Raw genomic sequence first — 21,091 nt, 5'->3', positions numbered from 1 at the left:
CCCTGCAATGGTTCATCAGAAATTGCCCAGCTAATGATCGGCTGGGCAGATAATCGGAGGAGAGTTAATTGTAAGGTTCGATATGGCATCTTGTCAGCAGAGATAAGTTGTCACGTTTTCCACTTGAGCTGAAACTAAATGATTGTAAAATAAGTTATGAGTGTCCTTGGGCCTGTCTGCCGGAATGATAGCTAAGAATACATTCCTGGCCCATCAGTCTCAAGCAGGCTGCTTGATATTTATGCGGACGGAATGTTATTTTATTCCCCCTCTAGTCATGCTTGTCAGCTCTCCGAGTGAAAAGTGAAACTGCTTCTTTGACTCATACTTCACGTACCGAAGCTCGGAGAGACTGCGGATTGTGATCATTATTGCTCATATTATATATTTTTTGGGGTGTGTGTCGAACATTGATGCCCGATTGGGAAGAACTAATGGCTGACACTGAGCACACGGGATGGCACCAGCCCATCCCGACTCAGCGCTGTACTCTTGGGACCCTGGGTCCCTCCGTCAAAGCCGGTTTAGATGTGGAGTAATGAGCACTTGCTTTTTTAATTTGGCATGCCTTTTTTCTCTTCGCTTCTCCCCTCCCATATTTAATGCTGTCGACAGTAGTCGTCTGTCCCAGTGCCCGGTAATTGATACAAAATAAAATGCATTCTTTGTATGCAGTCAGGAGGAGCGGGTGGCGTTCCGTGGGCTGCGGCTAGAGCTCATTTACAGTGTCTCAGGCGGGGTTTTCGGGGCCTCTTCAATTTGAGGGATACCTTGTCAGGGTAGAGGAGTAGTCGGAAATGGAAAAGCACAGTGTGGAAGCCTAGTGTGTTTTGATTGCTCATATTTTAAACCAAGGGATGTTAAACAACTCCTCGTGAAAGGGAGCTCTCAGGATCTAGAAGCCAGGGGCATTAATTTACCAGCAGCGCAACTCAGGACCCAGTTGACTAAAACCTGCTCGCTCCTCTCCACGAGACCACGCCAGCCTGGAGGGCAATCAGGGTCTGGTCTTCAGGCCAGTCCTCTCTGGTCTTGAGCACCAGGCCACTCTCCCTACCTGACTCCTTTCTCCTGCCATGAACCCCCTAGACCAAGGGCCATGTGCCTCCTTGGCCTTTGACTCACTATCACCCTCACCTTCTCTGTGCCACAGTGACAGCTGCCTCATGTAGCAGTGCTCCTGCTGCCACACCCAGGCCCTCTCATGGGCAAGCACCCAGCCCTGGCACCAGAGCCACCAGCTGTTGATGAAGTGCTGCCTGTCCTCACCTGCTGTCTACTTCTACTCCCACCCACCCCAAGTTGGAGCATTTGGTTTCTCCAAGTTCTTGTGTGTGTCACCTTACTTAACCCACCATAGACGTCCCAACTCTGAGGGGTTACGGTGCTGCCGATTATTCTCTTCCAGCAAGAAAGTTGGAATAAAGTGTCCAGGGCCTGGGCCGTGGAGTGTTGAGTATTGACATGTGGGGAGAGAAGTAGAAATAAATGAGCTCCACCTTTGCCTGCAGTGTGATCTGGAGAGTCACTCACTGCCTCAACTCCTCATCTCAAAACTGGAGCAAGGATGGTTCTCCCAGGCCCAGTGTGGAGCATCTCAGCCCTGTGAGCAATAAGTCAGAGAAAGGGCAGACAGTGCTTCATGGATGCCATGGTGCTCTGTGTACATTAGACACTTTTATTCATACACTTCTTATCTGAGAATGGATTTAAAGGACTTACAAATGCTGGTCTTGCATTCTGTTTTCATTCTTGAGATCACTCTTACAAGCTTGCCTCCCTCCCTCCGATGGCCAGGACAAGGCCCAAGTTTTTCTGTTCTCTTCCCCTGCAACCCCACTCCTGGGCCTTCTCCTGAGTTCATGATACCTTCATTTCCCGTTAATCTCATTCTCTGGGCCTTGATGGTCCAACCAGGAGTTCCAAAGTCACCTCTGACCTTATGCCAGCCTGCATGTGTTCAACCTGGTGCAGGTGACCATGCAGGCAGCCTATATCTTGCCTCTCCCTCCAACTGTAGATCCATGCAATTGGCATGCTTGCCGGAGATATGATTCCCTTCTTCCTTCTTTGTTCAAGTATCAGGACCCAAGAAAAATAGTCTTTTCTTTATAAAGCAAGAAATTAGATAGGCATTCTTTTCACTCCTTAGAAATCAGCTGCGTGGGGATAGGGGTTTTGCCCTTTGTTCTTTGACAGCATCTGGCTTGTGCTCAGTGTGTGTGGGGTGAGCATCAGGGAAATGCATTCTCAGTGTCAATAGACTTCATTCATGGTCTTAGTTGTTCACCTAAAAATAGGCTTCAAACAGTTGGAAATGCATAGGACAGTGGTTTGGCACAAAAGCATGCTTGTGGCTAGTTTTGAAACAGTCACAAAGTTGATAGCACTCTCTATTATATACCAAAAATTGTTCCATCCACCTGTGTAAGCACCTTTCAAACTGGTCACTTCTCTTATAAAACTTAAGAAAACAAACACGTGTCAAACACCCACCATTCATCCCAAATGTGTTCCAGGTTGCATCCTGGTGAAGAGGATAAATGAAGGCCTACCTTCATAAAGCTCACGCTTTCACAGGAAAGATGTCTGAGGAACAAAGAAACATGCATGGGTGACACACTGTCACCATGTGGTGGAGCCACTGAGCAGAGGAGGCCCAGAGGGACTGGGGTGTAGCAGTGGATGAAGGCCTTTCTCGGAGCTTCCTTTTTTGGCTTCTGGGACCCAAAATGTCCTAGTGTCCTTCCTGCCTGCCTAGTGGCACACCTTACCATGGTTCCCTGTCAAAGGAAGCAGGGGCAAGCTGTGGGGATGCTGCTGAGTCTGTTGTGAGACTATGGAGACTTACCTACTGATGAGCCACCCTGGAAGGTCCTGTTGGCCTAGCCAGGACACATCAGCAGCTGGTGGGGTGTGAACTGAGTTGGAGTGAGGTCAGGCATGGACAGTGAGGAGCGACAGGCTTTAAATAAGGGCAGAAATCAACTCGGCACAGTGGCTCACACCTGTAATCCCAGCACTTTGGGAGGCCAAAGTAGGAGGCTTGCTTGAGCCCAGGAGTTCGAGACCAGTCTGGGCAACATAGTGAGGTCCCATCTATACAAAAAAATCAAAAGTTAGCTGAATATGGTGATGGACACTTATAGTCTCAGCTACTTGTGAAGCTGAGGTGAAAAGATCACCTGAGCCCAGAAGGTCAAGGCTGTGGTGAGCTGTGATTATGCTATTGCACTCCAGCCTAGGCAACAGAGTGAGACCCCCAACTCCTTAAAAAGAAAAAAAAAAAAAAGACAAATCAAATGTTATAGTTGGGGCAGTGTTTTGTTAAAAAAAAAATGGGAGCTAGCCGGGCTCGGTGGCTCAACCTGTAATCCCGCGCCTTTGGGAGGCTGAGCCTGCGGGTTCGAGACCTGCCTGGACAACTTGGCGAGACCTCATCTCTACAATAAATCAAAATGAGCCGGGCGTGGTGGCACGTGCCTGTAGTTCCAGTTACTTGGAAAGCTGAGGCGGAAGGATCGCCGGAGCCCAGCAGGTCGAGGCTGCGGTGGCCAGAAGTGGCCACTACACTCCGGTCTGGGTGACAGAGTGAGGCTCCAACTCAAAAAAAAAAAATGGGAGCTAACACAGCATGCTGACTGGAGAGGATATAAACTGCCAGGACCAGTGGCACCATTAAGCAAGAAGAGTGGCTTCTACTTCCCAGTGGGAAGGAACCCGAGCCCATGGGGGCTGGGCACAGGCTTGGTGGAATGCTGTCTTCTGGTGGATGCTTTTGTGTGTTTTTGTCTTCACTGACATGAAAAGTGAGGTCATCACAAGAGGTGGCATGAGGTGTAGGATGTTTGAAGAGGGAGGAGAAGCTGTGAAACAGCCTCTTGGAGAGTGGGAAGTGGATTTACTACTGAAACATAGCAGGATGGAAGGGCCGGCCAGAGACCTGGGAGAGTTACGATCGCAATACAGAGGAGGCCAATCTACATGGTGCTGATGTCTTCCAGCCCTGCCCTGGTTACAAGCACAAGGCAGGTGGATGGCTGGGAATACATGAAGTTGGGGCACCCTGGTCAGGAAAGATAGGAGGAGAAAGGAACAGAAAGTAGAATTTGCAAGGGTGACTTTCAAGCAGTACATGATGGCATCCCCGCTGGGTTAGGAGACAGGTGGGGCTTAAGCCCACATCAGACAATGAGGACCACAGGGAGTGCTGTGTGAGTGAAGGCCCAGTGTGAGTGAGCTGAAGAGAGATGGGAAGTTAGGTAAGACCCAAGGAACTGAGACCACAAGGGAGTGTGGCTGAGGAATGGGGAAGAAGAGCTTCACAAGTGAGCAGTGGACAGGAAGGCCACGTGTTAGAGAGACCACTTAGGAGGATCCAGATGCCACCACAAGAGAGGACCAGTGAGCTGCCACTAAGATGTCAGAGAGCGGAGGGCCATGGCCTGGGATCAGTGAGGAGTGGGTGTGAGCTTCAGAAGAGCTGGGACTTTTGAGAGAAGATGCAGTCTTCAAGCAGTCATAAGGGGCAAGGAGGATGCCAAGCCTTGTGATATGTGGGAGGAGTGGGATTAATAGCACCATCACTTGGAATGTTCCCAGAGGAGAGCCAGGTTTTGGGTAGCACAAGGTGAAGCAAGCCTTCCAGGAAGAGGGTGTCGGTGTAAGGGGTTCTGCCCTGACATATTATTACTCTAAAGGAAGCATGTGAGAGGTTGAAGACTAGAGTTCTGCAGGGTTTCTCACTATTGACATTTTATGCTGGACAGTTCTGTCTGGTGGAAACTGTCCCGTGCATAATAGGACATTTTTTAATATCTCTGGCTTTTACCATTTGATGTTTATAGTACCCCAACCCCACTCAGCTTTATAACCAAAACTGTCTACGGTCATTGCCAGATGTCCCCTTGGTGGGGGCTCCTGATGAAAAACCAGTGGATTTGTGGAACTGCAGTGCCCCATGGGAACAGAAGCACTGGGGATAAAGGGTGCCCCAGGAATACAAGGATGTAAGGAAATACTGATGGGATTGGCTCTGATGGTCCCTTAGGGGAAGGTGGGTGACATTACTTGCAAGTATGGTCCCCTTCACAAGACTGCCATTTGGCTGCTTCCTAGTGAGTCTGAAATTTCTCCCTGAATTACAAACATTCCAAGATAAGGAGAAAACTTGGCATGAGATTGACATGTCCTTGTCAATTATTTTGGGGAAAGTTTTTTGTGGCTGGAAGGGAGGAAGAGGCTATAGACAGGCATGTGTGATCTTGATTTCCAGAAACAAGAATTCTCAGTCATGTACAGTGAATTTAAGATTAATCCCAGGTATGATTCTGAATATGATTGTTAAAGGGGTGCTTTCTGTGCATGTAGAAAAGGAAACTGTTTGAGTAGGGTTGGTTTATAAATTAGAATAAAATATTAAATGGACATCCTTTTACTCTGTTTAAATTGTCAAAAATAAGTATAAATTGGGTACTCTTCTAGCTTTCAGCAAAGTATTTGACAAGATTGTTCTTTGGTTTCTTCATAGACAAGTTGAAAGATATATGCACTAGACACAATGACAAATATGATGTAAATGGGCTTCATGATCTCCCTCTTAGAAGTTTCCAGGTGTAGACTGGTGCCCTTGAGGGTGTGAAGCTCTTATCTTGACCGGGTCTGTCAATATTTTTTTCATTGACTTGGATGGAAATATAGAGATGCATGCTCAGAACATTCTAGAATAGCCAAGACAATTGTAGAATGGCAGAATGTAGGCCTAGAACACAAATAGACAAAAGGAGGAATGGACTATAGCAGAGAGTCAGGCAGTAGACCCACCACACACTTATGGTAGCCTGTTCTGTGGACTAGATTGCTTGTTTATGTGTTCCAGGTATGTTAAAAAGAAACAGTAGTTTATACCAACAACAACAACAAAAAACTGGTGATGGAAGGGGATTGATGTTATGATGCATCCACTCTGTGCTCAGCATTGCACGACTCACCACGGGGGAATGAGCACCTTGAGTTGCCCTGGGAACAGGCAGGCTACTTAGATTAGAGAGCTGACAGCTGAGGGCAGAAGGTCCCAACTGTGGGATCCATAGGAGTTCAGAGATGAGAAGTGTTAGTTTAGGAGAGAGCATTACAAACATGGAGTGACGGACGGAAAGACATACAGTTGGGAATGAACATGGCCCATTGAACTGAAAGGACACCCAAGGGACAGAGTGAGAGGATAAAATGGCAGCTCACTGCCACAAAGGGTGGTTGTTTGCCTGTTCTGCTGATCTGCCTTCATGGTCACGATGAGAGTTGGGCTCTCTGAGGACAGGAACAGTCACAGTGACCATTGTTTCCACAGAGCCTTACACCATGCCTGGAACAGAGTGAGTTCTTAACACCTAACAGAAGGAATAGGGTCAGAGGGTAAAGACTTTTGAAACCCAGACAGGATGCATTTGAAATGAGCAAAAATATTCACTGTAGGGGTTTGAGCCTTGAATAACATATAGAAGTGTTGCTTTAGGATCAGGTAATGACCTTGGGGTCTCTAGCCTCCCACCTGCAAGCCCCTCAAGCATCTTGGCAGCTTCTGAGCAGTGTAAAATTATACATACAAATTAATTAGTCTCACCCCTTTTCTTCCAGGATAGCTATAACTTTTATATGCAATGGGATCTAGTATAAGAACCACTACTTTAGAAAGACGAGTGCTGTAAAACCCCAGGATAACTTAAAAGGTAAACATCTGGAAGCAGAGCGACCTCTTGGCATTGGCTACACAGTCCAGACCTGGGAGGTAACAGCCAGACCAAGGGGAACGGGGCTTACATGGAGGGCAGGCAGCCATAGAGAAGCTCTGTGAAAACAACCTGAGCTTAGAGTCCCAGCCTCCCCAAGGGCAGGGGTCGGGTCTTATTTAAAGCTGTTTTCACTTCACCCTGCTCTAATCAGACAGTCACAGTACAAGCTGAGAGAGGACTCAGGACTGCTTGCTGCACCTCCAGTAAAGTTAACCAGGGAGGTTTACCAGATGTCTGACCTGGAAAGCCAGAAGTCAGGCAGAAGTGGAAGGGTGTCATTTTGGGGGATGGGAGCACAAGGTGACAGCAGAGAAAGCTGCACATGAGTAGAAAGGTCAGAGTAAGAGATGTCCTCTTGGGAGTCAGCTATGGGTAGGAGAGTCTATACAATCAGGTTGAGGAGCCAAGTCTGGGACCATTCTGGTGTCTAGAACATCAAGGAGGGTCCCTCAGGACATAGAGGAGAAAAGTCAGGAAAAGATGGCATCTTAGGGTCAGTGTAGTGAAGAAGGTAAGGGAATAAAGGATAAAAAGGGCACAAGGAGAATGATAGGCAGTGATGAAGGAAGCTTGGTTTCAAGGAGTTGGGGAGAGACTGACAGGATTAAAATCACCTATCTGTGTAGAAACCTCGTTTGGAGAAGTTTGCAGTGGTTCTGAGCAGACTCTAGCTGCGTGACTGGCAAATTATTTAACTCTTCTCTGTACCTCGGTTTCCATGTCTGTAAAGTGGGGGTGATATAACCACATACTTCACTGGAGGACTGAATGAGTTAGTATAAGAGGCTAGAGCAGTACCTGGCAGGTAGTGACTTCTATATGAGCTTTTTGGCTTAACAGGTCAAGGAAGTAACCCTTTAAGGAATAGTGGGGTTAGGAAAAGGTACAGGAAGGGGAGGGGAAAGAAAGGGGAGGGGGCAGAAAGGAAGCTGATGGAGAGGGAGGGATGAGTGGGAGTAAACTGGCCAAGATACCCAGGGATGAAAAGTGTGGCCAGGACAAACTGGAAGGTTGGCTTAGCAAGAGAAGGAAGCCTGTTTCTCTAAGAATGGAGGAGAGGATGTGAGTCCCAGCAATGGGGGGAGTCAGGGTAGAGGCACACAGGGGAGCTCACTGCCAAATCCCTGCTGCTGATGTTACCTCTCATCCTGCCACCAGAGGACAGTAACCCATGTCTGTGTGGATACTGCATCTGAGAACATGGAATGTGCATGTGTAGGAAGCACATACTGCCTGGTAGAAGGAAAGTTACTGAGGCACCAAATTGCCACAGGTCTGTAAGTCCTTAAAATGGTTTAATGGTGCTCCTGCTTTTGTGAGCAAGAGTTCCCCATGAAGAGAGTATCCCCAATTGACACAGTCTCAGGGGGCATGTGCCATCAGGTGCTGCCTAGGTTGTTCTGCAGGAGCTCTGGGGTGGTTCCTCACAGCTTCCCAGGAGGGGCTCCCCAAGGCCTTTGCTTTCACCTCATGTGTCAGGCACATGGAGTGAGAGTTGACCCTTCTGACCCAGCAGAGTTGGGAAGGGAATCTCTGGTCTGAGGGCAGCCAGGAACATTTGCATCCCCGGACATTCATGGAGCCATGTGTATTTCTCAGATAGCTTATACTGTATATTTTTACATTCCTCAAAATGTAAAATTTTCTAGAATTTCACAAAATACAAATATTTTAAATTCAGTTTGATTTCAAGTACCTTTATATTTGAAATCGTGTTACCCTTCTCCTCTAAACCCTGCAGTGGCTCCCCAGTTTCCCTCAGAATACAGGCCAGGGTCCTCATACAACCCCCCTGCTTTCTCCAGTGTCATCTCCTATGGGCCTCTCCCATCCACCCAGGCCCAACTGGAACACACCAGATGTCACCATCTCAGTGAGACTTATCCTGACCACCCTATTTAAAGTGGCACCCTCCCCCATCCCTGCTACCTCTCCCTAACTTTCCAGCCTTCATAGCCTTTGTTCCTGTCCTGTCTCTCATAACACCACCTTCTAAAGTACTCTAGGTTCTGGCCTGGCTGCTGTGTCAGTTTTTCCCAATCAGTGCTGGATACCGAGCATCTAGGTAAGCCCAGGCCCACAGTAGGTGCTCAGAAAATATCAGTTGAATGAAATGCAATGTACTGTATAAAACTTTGTTTTTGGAATTATAAAGATGCTGATTTATGAAATAAAAATATTTTTAGATTTTTGAGGCATATACCACCTGTGTGTCTTCATCATTTTTTTTGCAGTGTACTTTTCTGGTTGAATTATGTGTTCATTCCTGGTCACTTAATACCACTTTGGCCTTCTCTTTGATAAAGATAAAAATAGATATAATAAATTATGGAATCTCTCTTACAGTGAAAATCACATGTATGTACTGGTTTTGAAACTTTTATAAGTAATCAAAAATTCAGTGAATCAAAAATTGGCAGATCTTAACGTCATGGGAGGTGGCATACCATTTTTCACTAATAATAAAATAAATGAAGTTACATCATATGTAATGTTGAGGGGAGAAGAAAGAAAATCAGTAATGCCTCATGCTCTGCATACAAACAGAATCCAACCATTTAAGGTGTTACTCAAATCTATTTCTAAGTATCTCTATTTTTTTGTTAATATATCAAGGTCATGGGAAGATAAAAATAACTAAAAAACATAAACTCACCACTTTCCTTTTCCAGTCATGCAACATGGAGAATAATAAATTCTACATAGCATGAAAGTGATGCAGAAATAAATACTCATTTTTGTGTAGTGGGTGGCTCATTGGAGCAAGGAGTACCATGGTTCTTTTGTACGGGAGGATTTGGGCCTGCAATCCAGTTGATCTCATGAGAGGATATTATGTGCAGGCCTTGTATGACATTGGAGGAGCATTGATTTGGTATTTTGCATCATCTACTTGGTAAGTGCTCACCCTTTGCATTCTTTTGCCTTTTCCGGTCCAATGGCAGACACGGGGCTGGGCGACTCCGTGTGTTCCAGCCCAAGTATCTCCAGCACCACCAGCCCCAAGCTCGACCCGCCCCCCTCCCCTCACGCCAACAGAAAGAAGCACCGAAGGAAGAAAAGTACCAGCAACTTCAAAACTGATGGTCTCTCCGGCACTGCGGAAGGTAAAGTTTCCGGGGATGCCCAGGGTGAAAGTCTCCACTTCTGATAGTTCTTTTTTTACTTTTCAAATATGTGAAATCAGACACCCCAAGAACCATAAATGGGCAGCAGTTCTGTTTGCAAGGTGGCACTAGAGGGCCTTTCAGACCCCTGGTAATTCTCGAGTTACTCAACCAAACCCACTGTCTTATTAACCTTTGGCAGTTGCCACTGGTAGATGGCAATGCTGGTTTCCCCACCTGTGTCAGATCAGGTTCCATAGTCTTGTCTCTCCTTGGCAACCTGGGAGACAGTGTCCACTCCAACTGAGGTGGGCCATGTTGTATTACTCTAATAAAGACCATTTCCCACTTCTAATTTAGGAGCCATCTCTGATATTGGCTGGTCTTAACTCTAATAAGGCAGCTACCTCAGTTCTGGCTTTTAGCAACATGTTACGATAAATGCCTCTTCTGTTAACATCCATCAACTCTTTTTGTTGTGTGGGCTCTATTAATATTACAGGTGTCACAGTTCATCTGGATTCTCCTTTGACTTGTCGAGTCCTTCCTTAGTTTTAAGTTTCAGTGATGGCTAGATGCGGTCTTTCTGATGTGGCTTCTTCAAATGAAGTTACATTTTTTTATTCCGTAGAGGCATGTGGAGATACTTGAGTGCACACATATACGCATACACATATACACCTCACTTATGAGAGGTAAAATCAATGCAGTTGTAAAAAACAAATTAAAGAAATACTTCAAAGGAAAATTAAAATTTCAAAGCATTGTTGTCATAGCATGAACTATTTTTTGAGGTCAACAACAGTATCTGAGTGTGTCTTCAGCAAGGGTTCTGCATACTTAGACATACTTTTATTACTTATATCCTTTTTCTTTCTCTATTTCTGCCACATTTTTTCCGAATACTCAACTTGTTTGAGTGTCCCAAACTGTAGGTAGCCTATTCCCTCCTAATTTCCAGAGGTGAGTCTGTGAATCCAGAGCACTTCTATTAGCAGGAAAGAAACAGAGTCCGTGGTGGGCCAAGTATATTTTTTGTAATTCTGTGAGTTAGTTAGGTGATGGTGTTTTGTTCATCACGAGGATACTGGGATTCAGAGTCCCAGGTAACTCACTGGGCTCCCCAAAAATGTCAGAAATTTCATCTCCTTTGCCACACTTCTTTCTGTTTTTCCTCCCATAAGCTTCTTTCTAACATGGTTAGCTAATAAGAACTGATTAGCTCATGTTGTGATCAATGAGGATGATACTGTTACATTAGCAATGGTGGAAAAATAATGCTTATGAGTCCAGAGCACCCATGGATGCCACTGAGCTTCCTACTGAAAAAGGATTCAGCCACAAATGCTGAGTGGTGCTGAGATTCCTTCAAACAACAGATCAACACCAGGAGTGGTGGCTCACACCTGTAATCCCAATGCTTTGGGAGGTAGAAGCAAGAGGATTGCCTGAGCCCAGGGTTTTGAGACCAGCCTGGGCAACTTGGTGAGACCTCATCTCTACAATAAATCACACACACACAAAAATTAGCCAGGCATGGTGGTACACGCCTGTAGTTCCATCTACTTAAAAGGCTGAGGCAGAAACATGGCCTAAGCCCTGCAAATCGAGGCTGCAGTGGCCATGAGCATGCCACTGTACTCCAGTCTGGGCAATAGAGCAAGACTCCAACTTAAAAATGAAAACCTTTTTTAAAAAATCAACAGATCAGGCATGTGTGGCCACGCCCCTTCCCTCCCAACCAGGCAGTAGCTTGGTCTTTCTTCAGAAGGGGCAGCATGTGCCCTCCACACCACTCAGCTGCACACACAGGGGAGGGGGGTAAGATTCCCTTTAGGGAAAGAACACTTGCTCATTTCACAGATGTCTTATTGTAGATGTCATTGTTTCCAGCTAATGTCAGTGACTTTTTAAAATAACAACCTCATAGAAACTGATTACCAAGTTCTCTGTTACTACTTTGTACATTTTCATGATCCCACCCATCTGTTGATTGCCTTGTAAATGGTGTAAATGAGGTGGAGCCTTGCCAAAATTAGTAGTATTTGCAAGTTTAATTGAGCAGTTGATTCAAACCCATGTCCCATTCAGGAGTGGTGAGTTTGAAGGAAGTTTGAGAAGTAACCATAAGCCTGTTGGACACCTGATATTTTGAGGTTACTTCCTAAGTGAATGGGATTGTAAATGGGCACCAGGTGATAGTGTATGACCAGGCTCTGTCCCAGCAACACCCATGTACGCTTTCACTAAAAGTTCTTATTGCTGTGGTGCTGACGCCAATATAGAAAGATAGTCTCTGGGCACCATGAAAACGCCTAGATTAGAAAAATCACGATAGCATCTCAAATGTGGATGAGTAAATGGGTGACATGTGTTAAGTTCAAAGCAGAGTCCGAGGGGAACTGCCCCTTACTTTCTAATTAAGAGAGTCTAGTGTCAGACCAGGCATAGTGGCTGATGCCTGTAATCCCAGCACTTTGGGATGCTGAGGTGGGAGGATTGCTTGAGCCTAGGAGTTTGAGACCAGCCTGGACAACATAGCAAAACCTCATCCCTTTAAAAAAAAAAAAAAAAAAATGGGTCTAATGTCTAATATCAATGACTGTCACACCTTTTCAATAGAAACTAAGCATAAGTTCATTACAAGAAAAAATCATTTTTCAATAGGAAAAATTACGTATCAGACTAACTTAATCATTTTGTGGGATGCTCTGTGTTTCATTCTTTCAAAGGCAAATTTTTCCCCCACATCTCTAAAATCAGAATGTATTCTATTAAAGTCATTTTACAATCAGTAATATATAATATTTTGTCTTACTTAGTAACTGGTAATTCCTTAAAAGTACATTGTATAAACCGTCCAAATTAAGCATTCTGTTCCAGAAATTAAAGCTAATTGTGTATATTTTATTTTTGAAGATACTGTTCAATGATAAGAAAATATGTTTTTTCTCTTTCCTCCAAGGCACTGTGTGTAACTGGTTACTACCAGGGTGTTCTCTGTTGCTTGACCGAATGCCAAAAAGTTGCAATTGCAGATATTAAGAGTTCTGTAGAATATGTCTGAAAGTGGTTGAATTTTACAGTTTGGCAGGCCTTGTAACAGATGGCTAGATTCAAATCTCTTTAGCTTGAAGGTGCCATTGAAAGTCAGCCAGGTCAGTCAGGGTCCCAGGGGAATCAAATGGCACACTTAGACTGGATCTCTGAGGAGTGTTTCCACAGGGTCTGTCTGTAGAGGTGCAGGAAGAACACCAGGCCTGTTGCAGATCCCAGGGGTGTAACGGAATGAGGAGGGAGGGTTCCTCTCAACAGCAGGAATGATGAGAGAGCCCAGGGAAGCACCCTGGCCTTACTCTCCTCACTTCTCGCAGTCTTCTGCGTCTTCCTCCTTGACCAAATCCAGCCAGAAGCCACAGGACAGGACCCAAGAGCCCAGAATAAAGGCATCTTTCATGACACCTCTTACAAACCCTTGGGGAAGTCCCTGCCACTGACCCTCTACTTTTGTTTCACAAGCATAGGACACTGAAAGCCTTTTGAGGGCAGGGTTGTGTGCTGTCTCCCAAAGCCCAGCCTGAGCCCTGCCCAGGTAGCCCTCGGAGCTTCCTGCATGGACTTCAGTGCCCTTCCCCAGCTGAGCGCACCAAGGACCCTGCCACCAGTTTTTCCTAGACCCCTAGCCAAGCACAACGGTTCTGACCCCAACTATTTCTTATCTGCATGGCGCGCTTGTTCATAAAGCAAAGGCTAAAAGCACACATCATTAGCAGTATTTGTGCCGCCACAAACCCAGAACCTCTCTGTCCGCACGGGGGCTCTCAGTGTACCTGGTGGAAATAAGGCCTCTCCTTCCATGTATTCTCAGCACATTGGTCCTCCCTAGGTCCCATCATAGTAGTTCTTCATGCTGAAGAACAGTAACCAAATCCTACCAGATGACGGAAGGTGCTGGAACCTAACTTACAGAGAGCAAGCATCTTCTTATGTCTACCATTTAAAATGAGTTAGATGAATATAGTAAATTATAAAAGCAGAGACTATGCCTGAAGAATTCCATTATCTTTATAAACCTTTTGGGCTCCAACTGGGTAACTTGATTGATTCGTGTAGCTGGTGATTAACAGAGAAGATATGTGATTGAGCCAGTTGTGGGACTCTTATGGAACAAGATCTGGGTGCTGCCCTTTATGATGATTGTAGACCAGCAAAAGGACACTCAGATGTGACCAGGAAGGATGGTGACAGGGCCTGAAGCCCGTGCCGTAGAGGGAACCTGAGGAGATGGGGGATGGTGAAGGGCAGTGAGGAGAACGCTGACTGCTCACTTGATGGAAGGCCTGTTGAGTGAAGGTCCTCCTGACTTGGCCTGGGTGGCCTAGGTGGTATCAGTGAGACACATGGGTGGAAGCCTCAAGGAGATTGATTTTGGTTCAAATATTAAACAAAAAAAGCTCTAAGAGCCAGGACTTCCCTGAGAGGAACTGACCCCCAACCTTGCAGTGGGGGGAGTATGTGTTAGACCATTGTAGAGGAATTTGGGTTGTGGAAGGATGATAGCACCATGGCCCTGAATACTCAGTCAGGACTAAGTTTAAGGGTAAGTGCCAGAGAAAGCTCTTGAGCAGTGAGGGTTTTCCAGATCTTTAAGGACTTGTCACCTCTTGGCATTGTTTTTGAATTGTGAAACATTCTGGATATCTTCTTATCTCGGATCCAATCATGAGGTTGTCATTGCTAAAATGAAGCAACAATCTCTGCAGGCCCCCTCTGTGGCCCCAAATCTTGTGGTTCTCGTTAGTTTTATAACATTCATGCAAGTTTGCATCAAGTGCTAATTTCCCTGTTTCCCCAGTGAAAAGGCTGAAGTAGAGAGAGGTTAAGTGGCTTTCTTGTCCAAGGTCAGGTTGCTGGTAGGTGACAGAACTGTCTCTTGATTCTCTGCCTCAAACTCTTTCCACCAGGCAAAAAGCAAGTCTTTGAGGTATGTGGAGCGGCTTTTGAATCTGGGAGTGGGGCACACTGAATAGCTTCCTTGATATTTCTCAGATTCCATGTAAAGACACTGACTTTTATATGGCTCATAACATCTAGAAGTTGTGTAGCAAAGATCTTTCTTTAAAAATGCAGGGCCAGTCAGGATTTACCCAATCTTATTATACAAGAGGGTATGCAGAAATCCTGGTGTTTTTTTCCCCCTACTTTGGGCTCACAGTGCTTTGTTCTGAAGGTCTCAGAAGGGAATTTATTTTATCCTTCTCATCTTGTTCCTTTGGTTGTTCATTCTGGGTCTTTACCGAACCATTGTGTCGCTGATCCTGGATGGATATTGAAAGATTATTCTGTAGAGGGTAAGTCACAAACGGGCCTCTCTCTGTTATGGTAGAAAAATGAATTGCTCATCACAGCTATACTCACTAAGCAATGAAATGTTGACAAATTTCATTAACTCTAGAGTTAGAAAGGTCACCTGGGACTTAGTTTTCCTTCACTCTTTCAACAGAGAACCCGAAATTGTGGATCATTTTATTCTTTCATCAAATATTAAGCAACCACCACAGGAAAAGTGCTATGTGTTTGGCTCTGTGGGAGACACTGAGAGATAAAACTCAGTCCCTCCCTCTTTCTTCCTCTTTCTCCCTCTCTCTCCCTCTCTGTCCCTCTCAATCTCCCCCTCCCCACCATCCCCCACACCAAGAGTTTAGAGCCTTAATATAGATAGGCTATACACAAGAAACCGTACCTAGGATTTCAGGCAGAATATTTATGAAAGGGTGTAGGTATTCAGAAGAAGGACAAAAATACACTGAGTTGTAAAAGTTAGGGAAAGCTAACCTGTTGTGAAACTTAATTTTATATCTTGCAGATTTAGCATGTAATGGTTATCTTATTTAATAAAACTCTGCAGAAAGCATCACTTTTTCATTGAATGCTGTCTATTTACAACTTAAAAACACCAGTGGTGGTGATTTAATTAGTCACAAAATGGAGTTTTGTTTTTACTTAGGTACTAAGAAACAGATGTTGCTATTTGTGATCAGTTGCCTTTTACCTTAGGACTTTTTTTTATTAATTAGTTGAAGTTTTGTAAGGTACTTTGGAGGGAAAATGGGGAATTGTGCATGCGTAACGTGCAAGGTTTTTTACCTGCCTGCTCATTATTACAAGAAAGTGGTACGTAGGTGCATGGAGGCTCTTGGTTCATCTGCAACCATCAGATGTGTTGATAATCATACAGTTTGAGCCATTTTTGCATAACTTGGCATTATGCATACTATGGTGGGGAGGACAGTGTGTTTGTTTTGTTAATTAGACTATAACAGGTCTGCAAATGTCTTATTACCGTGAGGTTCTCATCTTCCCTCACTCCCTGGGCACAGTTAGCATGTGCATGACAGTGAACTCATGACTGGCAAGGAGTCAGGGCCCAGGAACTGTCATCTTCAGGGCTTACTTCCTGACTACAGGAGCTTTCTCATTTAATTCTTTGTTATTTGAAGGTGGGTGGAGGGGAGGGGGAAGGAAGATGGATGAGAGCTGATTGTATAAGTGCTACTATCACTTGTCACCCTTGGATTTCCTCCTTTTCATCTTTGTGAGCATTCCACCAGCGCCCCCTGTGTGTACTCCTTGTTTTAATTTTGGCAGCTGCCCTGAAAAGAAACGAGGAGTCTCCATAATGAGCTTCATAAAAACTCTATTATCAACAGTAATTTTTGATATAATAAGGATTACTTAATTAAACCTCCTTAGTATTGAGTCAGTTGATTGGTGCATTTGAGCAGTTGGATTGAGCAGTTAATTATAGTGCATGTGAAAAACCAAGAATCAGATAATCTTCCTGGAAGATATACCTAAAATGCAGTGATTTTGATTCTGCTAAGGGTGTCAAGAGACTAGCTGAGTTTTGTCGCCCTTGAACTGTCGTTGACGGTGACACCACATATCGTCACGGACTCGCCTACTCCCTGCAAACCAGATCACTTTTCCAAAGAGAGTTAGCTCTCATGTTGTAACTCCAGCTTCCAAGAGAACAAACTTGCTGAAATTGAGTAGATCATTTGGGTTTACTCTGGACATTGACATTGTAGATTGGGCACCGTTGACTCAAAAGCCATCCTGCAGGGTACAGTCCAGCCGCCACAAACACGCACAAGCTGTAAGTGCTCTCAGATCCTTTGTGGAAGTCGGCAGGTCAGAAATAAACAAAGATGAGTCAATCACAGCAGGGAAAGTCAGAACAGAAGATTCCCATCATGATGAACCAACAGACAAGAAGAGGATTTTTGGTAGTGTTTTTTTTTTATTGTTGTTGTTGTTAAGTACATATAAACTAAAGGGGCTAGGTTCAGGTCCATGAAAGTGCATTGAGCACCTACTGCATGCCACAAGTTGTGCTTGGTACTGGATGTAACAGTGACCGAGGTGGCCCAGCTTCAGGATGTCCACGGTCCAATGGAGAAGGCAGATGATAACAAGCTGGTGCCTGCAGCACAGGGCACTCCAGGCTCCCCGGAGAACCTCTCAGGGAGGCTCCCAGAGGGGGCAAAATACTCACATCCATTATATAGAGAATGGAATATCTGCTATTCTAAGGAGGAAAAAAAAATGAAAAGTAAACACATGCTAAATCTTGTTGTGAGGAGACTTGGAGCTCCTGGGGTTCCCTCGGCAACTCTTGATGCAGCCGGACATGCATTCAAGCTTCTTGACCTCCCGCCATACAGGAGCATATAGACTCGCCTTTGGAAAATGCAGATCACATGCAAGGCTCCTTTCTGAGATACAGAAATGTGGCGGACCTCAGTGACAATTCTTTACCTCCACTTAAATGTGCTCTCCCTGCCCGTGGGGCTGGGTAGCACAAGCTGCTCACAGGCTCTGGCATCTGTCTGCAGAGATCTCAGGATGGCACGTTTTCTTCTGTGCATCTTGGGATTGGAATTTGGCCTAGTTTGGGAGACCCTGAGTTGGCTGACTTTCATCAGAATTTAGGATCTGTCTTGAAGTCATTTTCCAGGTAGTATCAAAGTGTTTGAGCTCTCAGGGACTATGGGTGTCACTTCAGTAAGCAATGGCCAAGGTCCTGAAGCTGGAAGAGGCAGGGCTGGTTCTGGAGGTCAGTGGTGCTCAGCTTGTGTTTTCCTTATTATTCTCATTCCTCGTCTATTTTTTATACGTCCCCTGCTGAGTGTATTTTACCACAAAAAGTTCAGGGATGCAAATAGAAATGTAATGTTCAGAAGAAAAGTGCAATGCCACATCCAAATCTCCTATGTAAGAATGTTTTGCCCCACCCTCGGCAGCCCTCAGGTGTTCATATGCTCTGTTAGTATACACATGTGGCCGTGAGTTCCAGAAAGTAGAGACACCTGGGAGATTTATATTTTCAGATGTTCTGGCTGAATACACTTTGTCTTTCCTCCCAGCTCTAACGATAATGAAACTGGGCAGTGTTTTATCTCACATGCAATGGAGACTTTATTTCTCTTTCTAAAGATGAAAAACAAAAGGAGATGTTGACTAAAGCAAAACTTAAGCCTGTGTGAGAGCAACTTGGCAAACAGAAAGGATAAGATGAAATTGCATACACCCTTTGTCTTCAATCAGGATACCATAAGGTGGTTAAACAGCAGAAATATATTTATTTCTCATAGTTCGGTAGGCTGGGAAGTTCACGATCTGTGTGCCAGACAACTTTATTCCCTGAGAGGGCTCTCTTCCTGGCTTAAAGTCAGCCTTTTTCCTGCTGTGTTGTCACATGGCCTCTCTATGGTTACTGTATGTACATGAAGAGAGTTCTTCCTTTTCTTACAAGACCACTAATCCCATCATGAGGACCCACCCGCATGACCTCATCTAACCCTAATCATTTCCCAAAGGCCTGATCTCCAAATAACATCACTTTGGGGGTCAACCTATGAATTTGGAGTGGGAGACAAACATTCAATCCATAAAAACCAGGTGACTTTCTGTTCCTGTTAGTGGGAGTTAATGTGCCCATGGCCTCCTACCCACCGACGCACAGTGTACCATCTAAGGAAAATATTTATAGGTCAGAAACCACTGTACAGATCACGACTCTTCTCTCCTGTGCACTCTTCTCTCACAGAGTCTTGGGTTCATTGTTAGGATCCAATACAAAGAAAGGAAACCATGAGTGATTCACCACCTATTCTTAAACATGGATTGTCTCTTTGCATCTTTCAGAAAACTCTGTAGTGTTAGCAGTTGAGTGGTGGTATTTTTATTTTTGCAAATGAGGAAGAAGGTTGAGTCAAGTTGAGTGATTTGCCCAGGCCCACCAGGTGAGTGGTGAGCTCTGTCAGGCCTCTGGGACTTGGGAGTCCAGGTTTTTTGCTTTGCACCTGCTTTATCAACCTAGAAAGGAAAGGGCACCAGGAGCCTGGGATTAGAGAGGAGTCTTCTGCAGTCCTGTGGTGCTCATTACTGAGCCTCCTGAAGGTGCTTCTCCCTTTGTGCATTTGAGTTTCTAAAGCACAGCGGTGCCATGTCCACTGCTCCCTACATTGCCCATGAGAACTGGGAAACAGTAATTCCTTTACTGGTTTCCTCAGGAGCCCTGCTGTGGTGTGACTTATTTGCAGACAGATTTCTTTTTCTCTTGTATGTGTATGCACACTTATATGTCTAAATAAAAGATGCCATTCAATGCTTCATCTCCTTTGCAGACAGGACATACAGGACTAGATAATAGACTTTGTTACAAGGAGACATCTGTTGAAATTTTTTTGAACTTGTGGACATTTAATTCAGATGCAGTAAACCCAGTTTTTGTGTTCATTCTAAGACTGATATGCTTTGGGGAGGGGATGCGGGGAGTGAGGTTTATTTTTGTTGGTTTTTTGAGATGGAGACCCATTGTGTTACCCAAACTGGACTCAAAACTCCTGGGCTCAAGCAATCCTCCCACCTCAGATCCCCGAGTAGCTAGAACTATGAGCATGAGCCACCACGCCCCGCTAGCAGTTTGAAGTTGGAGGGAGGAGGGTATGATTGATTATGCCCTCCCCTCATTCATTTGAATCCTGCATTGCTGATTTAAGTATTAATCATATGTCTGCCTCTCCTGGCTACTGGGTCCAATCATGGTTACTGGCTCACTTTTGTTTTATCCAGATGTATTATTAATGCTCTGAAAAAGGTGTGGTTTGAGATCAACTCTGTGTGTTTATTTAGTAATCTTTGTTAATACCCTCCTGCCTTTCCACTCCACCCCCTTCTCGTCTCAGACATACCATAGGCACCAGATGTGAAACCCAGGGTGTGTGACCAATGGAAGAAGCAAGCACAGTGAACACTCCGGCACACATTGCCATGCACACACACACACAACTTCACAAGAGCCTCTTGTGCACATGGGACATGGAGAAAATTGGCCATTTGTCTGTGGGGTAATGGGCTTTGCTGCAATATGAAAATCTATCAAATGGTTAAATTCAATGACATTGTATCAGAGTTCATGAAAAATGCCTACTGCACACAGTTTAATTCTATTTAATTTTTTAAGGGGAAAAAAAGCAAAGAGAAAATGTTTTAGTTTTCTCTTAAGCTGATTTCTCTCTGCTTTTTCTTAAAAGTGCCTTTCTAGTTGCCACACAGTGATGTGATCATTATCTGCCACCTCGTCGCCTTGCTGCCTCTGCATGCAGTAAAATACAAAAAGAGAGAGAGAGAAACCAGGGGAGCTTGTGAAGTATGACTCCCTATCCCAAGACTCATTGCCTGCGATTCGTACCGCTTGACAGTAATGATCTTATTACAGTACTGTGGACCTTGAAGAGATTTCATGAGGAGAGTGAAAGGACGAACCTCCGTGTAATCAAGTGGCGCTGAATATTCCACGCGTTTTTGATCACACACTGATTGGGCACAGTTTTAGCCCATCTTCTAGTCAATTATGCATGGCCCCTGTGCTCCTCGGATAGTCAGAAACATTGATGGCTGTTGTCTGGGTTTTGGCAGGCAGCCAGGGGTTTGAAGTGCCTTGCACACCGTCATCCCAGGATAAGTGCTTTTTAGTTGGAATTGATTACCTTTCTTTTGGGTTTTGCTTAATAGCAAAACTGCATTTGGAGAGGGCTTCAGGTGAAAAATGGACATATTAGCCATTTCGAGCATCCAAACTCCTAGTCAATTTTTAGGCTTCCCTTGTTTCTGTCTAATTTCTAT

The 21,091-nt window shown here is 44.9% G+C and overlaps 1 protein-coding gene across 3 annotated transcripts in view; it reads left to right on the top strand.

The window, feature by feature from the left end:
- AGAP1 (ArfGAP with GTPase domain, ankyrin repeat and PH domain 1) overlaps window positions 1-21,091 on the top strand; it is a 423,994-nt gene that overhangs the window by 269,464 nt on the left and 133,439 nt on the right. For all 3 annotated transcript variants that reach the window (XM_021710731.1, XM_008054710.1, XM_021710732.1), the window contains one exon: window positions 9,737-9,898. In XM_021710731.1, the coding sequence (XP_021566406.1) occupies window positions 9,737-9,898 (162 nt within the window). The remainder of the gene's footprint in view (window positions 1-9,736; window positions 9,899-21,091) is intronic.

The sequence above is a fragment of the Carlito syrichta genome, unplaced genomic scaffold (genome assembly GCF_000164805.1).
Source record: "Carlito syrichta isolate Samal-C Ts95f unplaced genomic scaffold, Tarsius_syrichta-2.0.1 Scaffold298871, whole genome shotgun sequence".
NCBI lineage: Eukaryota > Metazoa > Chordata > Mammalia > Primates > Tarsiidae > Carlito > Carlito syrichta.
This window is presented reverse-complemented; position numbering and strand designations above follow the sequence as displayed.